Source organism: Siniperca chuatsi, linkage group LG3, assembly GCF_020085105.1.
Source record: "Siniperca chuatsi isolate FFG_IHB_CAS linkage group LG3, ASM2008510v1, whole genome shotgun sequence".
Classification (NCBI taxonomy): Eukaryota; Metazoa; Chordata; class Actinopteri; order Centrarchiformes; family Sinipercidae; genus Siniperca; species Siniperca chuatsi.
In genome coordinates this window covers 34,342,414-34,353,971 of record NC_058044.1, presented here as the reverse complement: position 1 = coordinate 34,353,971, position 11,558 = coordinate 34,342,414, and the positions used below count along the sequence as shown (strand labels likewise).

At 42.3% G+C, this 11,558-nt stretch overlaps 2 protein-coding genes across 3 annotated transcripts; both read left to right on the top strand.

Annotated features, from left to right (window-relative positions):
* The first annotated feature begins 413 nt into the window (after nt 1-413).
* On the top strand, nt 414-2,074 carry LOC122871295 (E3 SUMO-protein ligase ZBED1-like). 2 transcript variants are annotated; one of them, XM_044186240.1, is made up of 2 exons: nt 414-1,232; nt 1,507-2,074. In XM_044186240.1, the coding sequence occupies exons 1-2, from the start codon at nt 987-989 to the stop codon at nt 1,831-1,833; spliced, it is 573 nt and encodes a 190-aa protein (XP_044042175.1). In that variant the 5' UTR covers nt 414-986; the 3' UTR covers nt 1,834-2,074. The 2 variants fall into 2 exon arrangements, with proteins under 2 accessions (XP_044042175.1, XP_044042165.1); XM_044186230.1 differs by having other exon boundaries at nt 1,504-2,074.
* Nucleotides 2,075-2,606: 532 nt separating this feature from the next.
* ndufs8a (NADH:ubiquinone oxidoreductase core subunit S8a) lies at nt 2,607-11,558 on the top strand. Its single transcript, XM_044186186.1, has 8 exons — nt 2,607-2,743; nt 4,273-4,328; nt 5,485-5,550; nt 8,405-8,494; nt 9,024-9,132; nt 9,929-9,992; nt 10,231-10,359; nt 10,785-11,558. The coding sequence occupies exons 1-8, from the start codon at nt 2,649-2,651 to the stop codon at nt 10,914-10,916; spliced, it is 741 nt and encodes a 246-aa protein (XP_044042121.1). The 5' UTR covers nt 2,607-2,648; the 3' UTR covers nt 10,917-11,558.

Sequence of the window (11,558 nt, the reverse complement as noted above, 5' to 3'; positions counted from 1 at the left end):
GAAGAGAAGGGTGTCAAAAGTACCAGCTGTCTGTTTAACCACAGACTGTTGGACTTCAAGAACGACAGCATCATATATGTCTGTAACCTGCCATTTTATCGAGGATTTCCGTGTGGCCTCCTGTCTCCTGGACTGTTTTGAATTCAGTGAGCGGCACACAGCAGACAACATTGCACAACAGCTGCTTAGTGTTGCAGCAGAGTGGGGGGTGGACAAGAAAGTAGTGTGCTGCCTAACCGATAATACGGCAAATGTTACTAAGGCTATACAAACCATTGGATGGATGCACCTACCATGCCTGGCCCATACTATTAACCTGGTGGTAAGAGATGCCCTGCAAGCTTCAAAGCCCATCATTGATAAGGTGAAAGAGACAGTGGAATACTTTCACAGAAGCACCGTGGGGGCACAAAAACTGAAGGAGACTCAACTACAAATGAAGATGGAGGAGCTCCGACCAAAACAGGATTGTCCTACAAGGTGGAATTCCACCTACTACATGTTGAAAAGCTTTATTGTCAGTAAAAATGCTATAATCTCCACCCTGGCCGTCACCAATGCACCTGTCCGCCACCTGTCCCAGGAGGAATGGACCACAGTGCAAGAAATGTGCACAATCTTGCAACCATTTGAGGAAGTCACTGTGGAACTCAGTGCATATATTTTATACCATATTAGAAATCTGTGTAATACACTGGAGTATATATCATTGTCAGTAGATTTCTGTATCCTGCATGCCAATTTCCTGATAAAAAATTATGGATATTTGATACCACAATAGATATCTGTTTAATACATTGTAATATTTATCATTGTTTCAGCTTTAAAATTGTAACATTAAAGTTTTTTTTCTTTTTTTCACCAGCTACTTGACAGCCTCGAAGGTCATAGTGCTGGCCAAGGGACTTCAAAGAGCCACAGCTGATTTCCGGCGAAAAACTGCAACAGCGGTAGCGCAAGGTGTGATCGACAGTCTGTGTGCGAGTATGTCATTGCGATTCCACAGGATTCATGCCAACCACATACTAGCAGAGGCTGCTGCACTTGACCCGCGTTTTAAGAGGATGGCCTTCTCTGATGGCAGAACAGCAGATGAGACATTTCAAAGGCTGTCAACTGCAGCAGCAAGAATTAGCAGTGGCAAACCCATCCAACAGCAACCAGCTGTGGAAGGACTGGAAGGAGCAGGCAGTGGTGCTGGATCAATAGTTTGGAGCTATTTCCATGAGGAAGTAAGGGTGGCAACAATAAGTCACATTTTTTTAGATATTTGATATCTCAGTCTAAAACTTCCAATAGCTGTAAATCACTGCATTTAATCTGTACATACTGCACATACTGTACATATGGAAATCTACTATTGTCACTTCTAATTAAATGCTAAACTGCATTTCATTACTCTGTTCTCTTACACTGTGTAATGACAAAAGTTGAATATAATTTAATCTACTCTAATCACATAAAAATGGTATCTCCCATTGTTATATCTCCCACCCCTATGAGCAGGTAGCTGGAACAGTGGAAGCCAGGAATCCAACCGCTGATGCTGTCATGGAGGTGCGAGCCTACCTGGAGGAGCCTCTTCTTCCAACACATGAGGATCCCCTCAAGTGGTGGGAGAGTCGAGCCCCTGTTTACCCCAGGCTTAGCAAGCTGATGGCCAAGAAGCTTTGTGTTGTGGCGACATCAGTTCCCTCTGAGAGAATATTCTCGAAAACTGGACAGATAATCTCAGAGAGGAGAAGTCGCCTTAAGCCCAAAAAGGTCAGAGCTCTTGTCTTCCTTAATGCAAATTTGCCCAAGGACAAAAAAGAGAGGCAGAAAAAGCCATAAAGTAAGGAACTGCTTTGTATTTATTTACATTGCATTTTGTGTTCATTTAAAACTTGTTCTTTTAAAAAGTTTACAAAACAAAGTTTACAGCAGTAATAGTATGTAGTATGTAGACATTTCCATTTTATTTATTCTAATTTTATCTACTTTAAATATTTTTTGTTTTCTATCAAAATGTTCTTGTGTGATAACAATGTTCTTGTGTGGAAGTGTTTGTAGTAAAAGCTGTTTTGCACAGAAATTCATTGCAGCCGGCTTTGTTTTTGATGTTTATTTGTGAGTAGGTATTGTATGAATAACATAAGTCAACGTAGCTTTACACACACACACACACTTTGTACTAAAGGTAAATCCAAAATAGTGATGTCACTGTCTAAGCAGAGGGATTTGTGCAACCCTATGGAATATAGTCCACACATGACAAATGAGGTAATAATCAATATTTCAGAATAATTCAAACTCAGATATTGGTGTGTGATATCCGAGTTTTAATTATTTGACTACAAATCTCACCTCATCATTCCTCCCAGTGATTATTTCCAGGATAAACTGAGATGCCCCCAAGCTGGCTTCTTAAAACTGACTAAATATTTAAAAAGAGCCAAAAGAGCCGCTCTTTTGAACGGTTCTTTGAAAGGAACGGATCGCGAAGATCCGGATCACCTCAAAGAGCCATAAATCCCATCACTAGTTTTTTGACTGTCAGCGGATTGTAAGTCTCCAAATGGCCAAATTCAAACATGATTGACAGTTCCCACGCCCTCTCAAAGTCTCCGGTCTGCAGAGATAAAAAATAAGAGACTTGGGACGCACCCATGACGTTATCACGTTGTGTGACTTCCTGTACACGCAAGGTTCGTTCCGCAAATAGTCCGCTGTTCTGGTTCAGAAGGCCAAATAGCGTATTTCGGTGAGTTTAAAATCATTTAAATTCATGAATTCTTACTTCTTATGAAATGCCTTTACGTCACATCAAATAATTAATTCATTATCATTCATATCTGATCTTGAAAGGATTACAATTACCCTTAATTCCCCTTATGCGACCTTTGTGCAAAAGTCCTTGACAGTAACTCATGAGCTCTAACCTGGATACTTTACTAATCAGTGCTAGCTTAGTTTAGCAATAAACCTTTACTTTTCACAAACCAAGCTACCGTCTATTGTGTGATCTGTGGTGTGCTGCGAAGTCGAGTAGTCAGAAGGGTATTTGGGTTGTGTGCTTTGCAAGCAACTGTTGGCTAGCTAAACAATGTCAAGCTCAGTAATAACGGTAAGTGCTAGCGTTAAGTCAGAGTTAGCTTAGGCTAAGAATTAAAATCAGTGGTAACGTTGAAGTCATGAAGTTAGTTAGCTGTGCCTCTGTATATGACTTTGTAACGCAAAGTTAACGTTAGCAGCTGCGAAACAGTAACGTTAGTTACATCATCGTGCACAACAGTTCAGGTTCGTCATTGTCGGTATTCAGTAATTGTTTTGGCGTTGCGTAGCAGGTTTAAACTCAGAACCTAACGTTACAGTAACGCTAAAAGTCCGTAATAGTGCTCGTATTACAATCTAAAACGTCGCAATGTCACATTTTTAGTATTTTCAGAATCAACCTTGCTAGAAAACTGGGAGTAGCGAGGGGTTCGTTAAACGTTACTAACACGTGCAGACCAAGTTTTGCTTCAGATGTTAGGCTAAATATACTGTAATGCCAGTGATGGGCGGTTGAAGCCGTATGAGGCTTTGGGGCTTTCTTTCTGTTTGTGCCGAAAAAGATTCCGAGTTTCGGGGCTTCAAACTCAGCAAACACAGTGACATCTGGTGGCTTTTTAAACTTATAGTAGCCCTTCAAGACCGGAACCGAAGCACCGCCACACGGCGCTGATGTTAAAGGGACAGTTCACCCCAAAACCCAAAATACGTATTCCTCCTCTCACCTGTACAGCTGTTCATCATCTGGATAGTTTGGGTGTGAGCTGCAGAGCTTTGGAGATGTCTGCATGTTTGAATATAACGGGACTACGTGGCCCTCGGCTTGTGAAGCTCAGAGCGCCAAGAAAATACATCTGAAAAACTCAGCAGCAACATCTGTTTCCAGAGATCGTGACCCGGGTCCGCAGGATAATCCCCAGATTTGTTGTGAGCAGTTTCATGTGGGAACTATCGGGAGAAAGAAAATAGTATTTTCTTGGCGCTTTGAGCTCCATAAGTGTTCAAAACTGTCAGAGTGAATGAAGCGCTTTCCGAAGCACCGGTGACGTTTGAAGCTTCGGACGTCATCAGTCACATGATAGTCTTGATTTGACACAAGCTCCTATGCAGTGTATTGAAACAGTGCGCTTCACAGGAGTGAAACAAGCTCCGGAGCTTCGGGATCATCCGCCGATAATGCATTGATGCAGCTGCTATTTTTAAAAAACTGTTTCTCATTGTTATCGTGTCTGGTTTCAGCTTCGAAGACGTGATGGCTGCAACGTTGCGTTTACTTTACTCCGTGTCAAGGCCAGGTAAGATTTCTCAGCCATAGGAACAGAAACATATTTAGCTGCACTTAATAATACTAGTAATTTGAGTACAAATAGATTAATACAATACTCTAGTCCAGCTATTACGACTTTTAAAAACTGTTAAACTAGAAAATTTGACTAATAGCCACATGTTTGATTTCTTGTGCGTCTAGTTACGTGGCGTGCATACACTTTACACTGAATTCATACATAGTTTTGATTCTGTACATGTGGCCGAAGGGCTTGTTAGTATTTGGTTATTGTCACGTTCATCACAAAGTTCCGCGACACTCATCTGGTCTGACAAAAGACTTGTCAGTTGTTTCGCTGTTTCAGCTACTCATCACTGTACTTCTGTGGTGCCAACAAGCTCCAACTTCTCTATTATCTGAGTGCAACTGGCATGGCAGTAATTAAACAATGAGTAAAAAATAGATATAATTTCTAAATGACATAACAAAAGTTGTAAAATGTCAATCAGATAGGTGTGTCAATAATATGAGCCATGTCAGATAAAAAAAAAAAGTATCTGCCTGCTCTCAGCAGGTCAAACACAAGAAGTTGTCATAATAACATGCTATTAAGCACACGGTGTCATCCCTCATTCGTCCAGCAGTGTTCCATCGTAGAAAAGGTTTCAGTCATAGTCATCTGGACACTGTTTTCAGAATCAAGACGTTTTCGGCTCCCATCCGGAAGTCTTTCTCAATTGTGAAAATGGTCTGAGAACTCAGAAATTTAAGCTACTCTGTGTTGCTTAAGCCCCGCCCTCAGGGAGGAGTCTTCCTGAGTGTCTGCTGTTCACCTGTTTGGTGAAACTAGGCACAGAATGACTTCCGGATGGGAGCCGAAACATCTTGATTCTGAAAACAGTGTCCAGATGACTACGACTGAAACCTTTCTACGATAGACCACACATCAGTTACTTGTGTAGTATCCTTAAGTTGTTGGGTCTCTGTAAATAATATTATAAAGAGTACGGTCTAGGCCTGCTCTATATGATAAGTGGAATGAGATAACTTCTGTTATGAATTGGCGCTATATAAATAAAGAAAATTAGGGGAAAAACACAAAAAATTGGGATATATGTGCAATGGATGTCTCCAGTATAGCGATCTTAATGATAATGCACTTTTTCATTTATCTTTACCTTCAGGCACGTTTGTGGCCAGGCAGAATCTAGTGAGGTCCTTCAGTGTATCCACACAAAGGGAAGGATTCAGTAAGTACCACTACAACACACAAATACAGCTCATTGTGTTGTATTGTTGTCATTGACGCATCTCGGCTCGCAGGGCTTTCGGGGGCCTGCACTACGAAGCGAGATTAGTGCCAGCTATCTTTGGGCTCAATAAATAATAAATGCAACATTTAGGTCAGAAAGACCTCATCAGGCACAAACTACTTTTCTCCTCTACTGTCCACTTCTCTCTGCTCTGACTGCACAAACTTAAACTTTTTTTAACTGAATGACATGTTCATAATGGTTTGTTCACTGTGAGACAAAAAAGCAGAAACACTCCCTCTGTACTAGTGAACAAGTTGAAAAAGCCAAGTGTATTTAAAAAGACATGTACACGTAATAATTCCTACACTTATTTCCATCCTCAGCCTTACTCTTAAAGCCCCCCTCCGGTCAAAACTCTGTTTGTCCTCTTGTTGCTTGTTGAGCTTTTCACATTCGTCTGTGCTGACCTTAAATCTCAGTTTAACACCTGGTACCTAGTACCTGGTACTAGCAGGATTTATGAAATCACAAATAATTTGAAGCCAAGTGGGGTCCAGTATGCAACTTACACAAGTGGAATGTGGAAACTGGAAACCCCCATGCTACATTCATTGAGATATTGTATCCAACATTTAAACTTTTGAAATTAACAACATTTACATACCATGGTCCGACATTAACCTTGGCCCGATAGCCCGTGGCTACAAAATACCCCGTGTAGGTGGCCCCCTGTGGCCACCAAGTTTTAGCCCTATACTGCGAGCCTTCAACAACGCAACGAACGTTACAGTTCCACAAACATCCTAATTCTTTCGCAGCGATTCCTTCACGCCTTTTAGTTCAACATTGTATTATTCTACATTATTCTGTTGAGTTTAAATTTGACCTTAGCAGTAACATTAGCCAGCAAACAGTTGTCGCCAGTTAGCTAGCCGGCTATGTTGGGGGTTACTGAAGTATGGGTTTACTAAGCCAAAAAGATAGACTCTGAGAGAAAATATCAACATAACAAATAGTTCTATCTTACATTCTGTTAATATCTTTTCATTTATTGAAGTGTCACAGTTAGGGCTGGGTACCGAACTTCGATACTTTTATGGCAGCGACCAAATTCCTTTGATACCATCGAGTATCAAAAAATGCCTTGTCATTCAGTACCAAATTTCAATACCTAAGGAGTAAGTCTCATCAGCGTCAGTGCGCCAATAAGCATGCAGCATGCTTGTACCAAGATCTAATAATGCTGGTGATTGGCTGTCTAACGTTACATGTCATAGAGGCATGCAGGAAAAACACTATGTTGCGCCCAGAGACGGGGCTCACTGCCAGCTGCTTATCTGCACAGAAAACTAAGTGAACTTTGTGCTGCTGGTTAGCTAGCCAGTGCTGCTAACCTGTAACATTACCTGCTCGTCGGGATCAAAGCCCCAGCGCATCCTCTCCTTTGCCACCATGGGTATGGATAACCTGGAGCCGAGGCAGAGAGCGTTTCTCACTGCTAACATTGTGTTGCTTAACGTTACAGACCGACAGATAATGGAGAGAAATACTCCTGAGTTAGCTAGTCACGTCTCCAATGTTTGAGTCCGTGCTCCGACAGCATAAGCGCTGTTCCCAGTAATGATGCGCGGATCTAAGTTACATCCGGGGGGCCTGCTGATAATCTGCGGATCGGGCAGGCTGGGTCATGATTAACACTGATTATTTCAATCTCCGACCCGCCGTCAGGATCGGTCAGGTTAATTAATGTTCTGTGTTCCTCACACGCAGTCCAGGTTCACAGTGAAACGGGAGTAAAGCAGATAAATCCCGAGCTCCACCACAGCTGTCTAAAGATGTATTTCAGAAGCTAAACGTTTGATTCTGTTTCCTCTGTTCTGTCAAGTTTGCTGCTTAAATGTCCCACGATTACTGCGCCATGGAAACGTTTAAAAAGAAAACACTCGTGCATCAATACAACACACGTTAAAGAAATCACCTGGAAAGCTTGCACCATAATTTCAGCGGTAATATAGCGTACAGGGGCCGGTAGAGGAGGGGTGGTGTGTCCATGCCGGTGCCAGTCTCTAAATCAGAGAAAATAATTTGTTTGGGTGGGTGGTGGGGGGGTTATTTATGTGTACATCAGATCTAATCCGAGCATCACAACTGCACACCCAGTTGGTGTTTATTAAAAAATAATTGTATACATAATTTTTTAATCAGACCTGCTAAATTTCAGGTGCAGCAGTGCGGCCAATGAAAATGTTTAGTCGCACTTTGGGCGCATGCGTCCTGGAGTTCTCTAAAATGGGTGGTGGGACACAGCTAATAGGATGGCGTTCCCTGTTTTGGACAAAGCAGCCTGCAGTGGACAAATGTAAAAAACACAATGAAGCATGAAAAACACCTGGGTGGTTTTGTAATGTTAAAAAATATGTATGAGTGAAAAAGAGGAATGACTTTGAACGATTCATGAAAGTGATTTAATCTTCTGTGATGTACACGTTCTAAATGTTCACATTTCACACATACAGTTAGTCAGAACCAGAAACGCTTTATTGATCCTCGAGGGGAAACTCTTGTTCCAGCAGCTCGCTGTCAGTCAGTCACACAGGAACAGAAGCACTGAGCAAAACATACAATCCAGGCAAGATAAGTTAAGTACAAAGTGGATTTCGAGGTTGAGAAGTATGTACGGTGAAATACAATAGAATAATAAAAGTAATAAGTAACAGTGCAATAATGAGTCCCGTCAAGTTAAATGGAGCTTATTGAGATGAGTATGAGACGGTGATGATGATATGAGAAGATTATGAGCGGTCATATGTTGAATCCAGCTCTCACCTGGTTGGGTTTGTGTGTGCAGAGTATGTGAATGCCCAGGAGATCCCTACAGACATGAAGTCCATCACAGACCGAGCTGCTCAGACGCTGCTGTGGACAGAGCTCTTCAGAGGTCAGCGGAGCTTCACATACACACACACACACACACACACACACACACACACACACACACACACACACACACACACACACACACACACACACACACAGCTGTGTAGCTCTGAAACTACAGATCAGTAACACAGGGACTAATCGGACTTTTCTTTCAACCAACAATTCATCTGGAATTCATTTTTTTTTTACTAGTAGTCATACCAAAAATAATGAAAGCAACAGCCTAGAGAAAAGGACTGCTTTGATGTTTCAGTGGTGCTGTCCTGCTCAGCACTGCTGACACAAATAAGGATTTGTCTTTATTCTTAGTTTTTCCTGGAATCATTTGAAGATTATCGCAGTGTATTTTGCAGTCACAAGTTCATTATTGTTTTCAGTAGGAGGTTATTGCATTTACACGGGGAATGTAACCAGATGGGTCTCCACCACTGGAGCTGGAAAATGTTCTTTGTTCATGTGATCTGCATGTGAGAGCTTGAGAAATGTTCTTTCTCATTCAAACGTGACTGACTGTGTCGTGATGTCAGGTCTGGGCATGACAATGAGCTACCTGTTCAGAGAGCCCGCCACCATCAACTACCCGTTTGAGAAGGGGCCGCTGTCGCCTCGCTTCAGAGGAGAACACGCCCTGCGCAGGTGAGGATGAGCTCACTGGGTTGTGTGTCACAATGCAGACGCTTTTGTGTTGAAAATACATGACATGGAGTCTGACGCCAGTCAAACGGACTCCAAACCAACAAGCACTCAGAAGTTAGAATGTGAATAACTGTGCACCGCACACACACACACACACACACACACACACCCCCAATCAGAAATGGGGGGCTGTGAGTGCAACACTATAAATGTCTTCCAGGAGAGGCCGTTATCTGAATATTTAAACGATATCACTTCTCCCCCCTTTCTGTGATGGCCAGATGTTCACTCCACCTTCCAGTGTGGCCGTTCACAACAACTGTACACACTTTGATTTCAGACGAGCTCGGACAACAGCGCCGTATCAACTGGTTCTCTTTGAGCGTCTAACCCTTATGCTTTCACTCACTGCTTCTTTTTCTAACTCTGCCCAACGGAAAGGCATTTTAGATTTAGATTTTAGAAGCTGTATCAGTTTCAGTTTTATTTCATAGATTGAAAACAGCATTGAAATCACGTAAAAGCAAAATGGCAAAAGAAAAAGTGGAGTGGAGTAATGCCCTGCTGCCGCCCCTTCAAAATACAGAACATAGACGTCTGGGCTGCAGCGGAGAGCGCTAACTGTCTGAAAGCCCCTCAAACCTGCATTTGGAGTAAACTTTAATGGAGTGACTTAGCAGGTCAGTTAATAGTGACCAAAGCTCAACTTTCAGTTGTATAATATGAAAGGGGGCCCTTGGCGCAGTAACAGCACTCTAGATGAAACCTTAACAAAGTCTTTGTAATGATAAACCAGGTATCCTTCAGGAGAGGAGCGCTGCATCGCCTGCAAGCTGTGTGAAGCTATCTGCCCTGCCCAGGTACACACACACACACACACACACAGCCAGACAAAACTACTTTGGCTGTATCTTTAAACCATTAGTAACTGTCTTTACTGTGAATAGCAGCTGAAATGTATGATTATATACACTTGATGTCAGTTGTGAATAAATGTAGGCATTTCTAGTCAATCTAAATACCAGATAACAGAGCAGAGAAAAAACGGAGGTACAGCTCTCTGTGTGTCTCTTCATCTCAAACAATTTGTGTGTCCAGGCCATCACTATCGAAGCAGAGACTCGTGCTGACGGCAGCAGGAGGACGACTCGCTACGACATCGACATGACCAAATGCATCTACTGCGGCTTCTGTCAGGAAGCGTGTCCTGTGGACGCCATCGTAGAGGTGTGTGTGTGATCCTGTGCTACAGCACAGTGCAAGCTCAGACACACAGGCTGTCTGCAGGTCCTCAACGTGTTTAGACATAAAGCAAATTCAGTTTTTCATGTCCAAAATCACATGATTGTTGGTACGTTTGTTTTCCAACTGACTTTCACAACATGGTCTTGCATTTAATCCATCAAATGCAATACCAGTGCTTGCCAAGCGGATGTCGCCATTTTGATCACTTTTGCACAATTGCTTGTTCAGTGCTTCAGAAAGCTTTTGGTGACAGTTAACTGTGATTTTGAATGTGATGATCCTCATCTTTACTGCTGTCCTTTCTTCTTTCTTATTTCTTTGATCCATCTCTTTTCCTTTTAATCCTTCCCTCACCTCTGATCCTTCTCTTCTCTCTTGCACTCGTCTCTCTTTCCTACTTTCTTCAGGGTCCTAACTTTGAGTTTTCCACTGAAACCCACGAAGAACTGCTCTACAACAAGGAGAAGCTCCTCAACAACGGAGACAAGTGGGAAGCAGAGATAGCTGCCAACATACAAGCTGATTACCTCTACCGATAGACACCCCACACACACACACACACACACACACACACACACACTGAGTGGACAGTTAGCACATACCAGCATAACCTCTCTCACACACACATACGTCCATACTGTACATACTGTAAGAAGACAGACTCAGCTGTGATGGATGTGCTTCAGGATTGGATTTGGGTTTGCCGATGCATCTTTTATTTCAAACAAAACATTACCAACACATTTCCCCTGGTGTCAGTGTCATCCTCTTCTGATATGATGAATATACTTTGATATGTTTCAGATTTTTACCATGTCAATGTTTGGATTCCATATTTATTGTAGAATGATGAATACTACACTGGCTGTCAGTGTGATGAGTGTACAACAGTCCAGCTGTCTCAGCACAGTCCAGTCTGTGATCATCCAGTGAGGACCATGTGGTTGGGTCTGCACAGTCCCACTGAACTAAAAAGCAAGGAGACTGAGTCATGCTGTGACAGTTTCAGTGCTGTACACTGATGGTAGATTGCAGACTTCATCCTGGATTGATTCTGATTCTGATGTCCTACACAAGTATACATTATTGTGGATTATTGTTATTATCCTGGGTGTCGGTGCAGAGTTTTCGTGCTGTTTCCACCCTGACTTAAATAATAAAATTCTGGGAGAAACACTAAA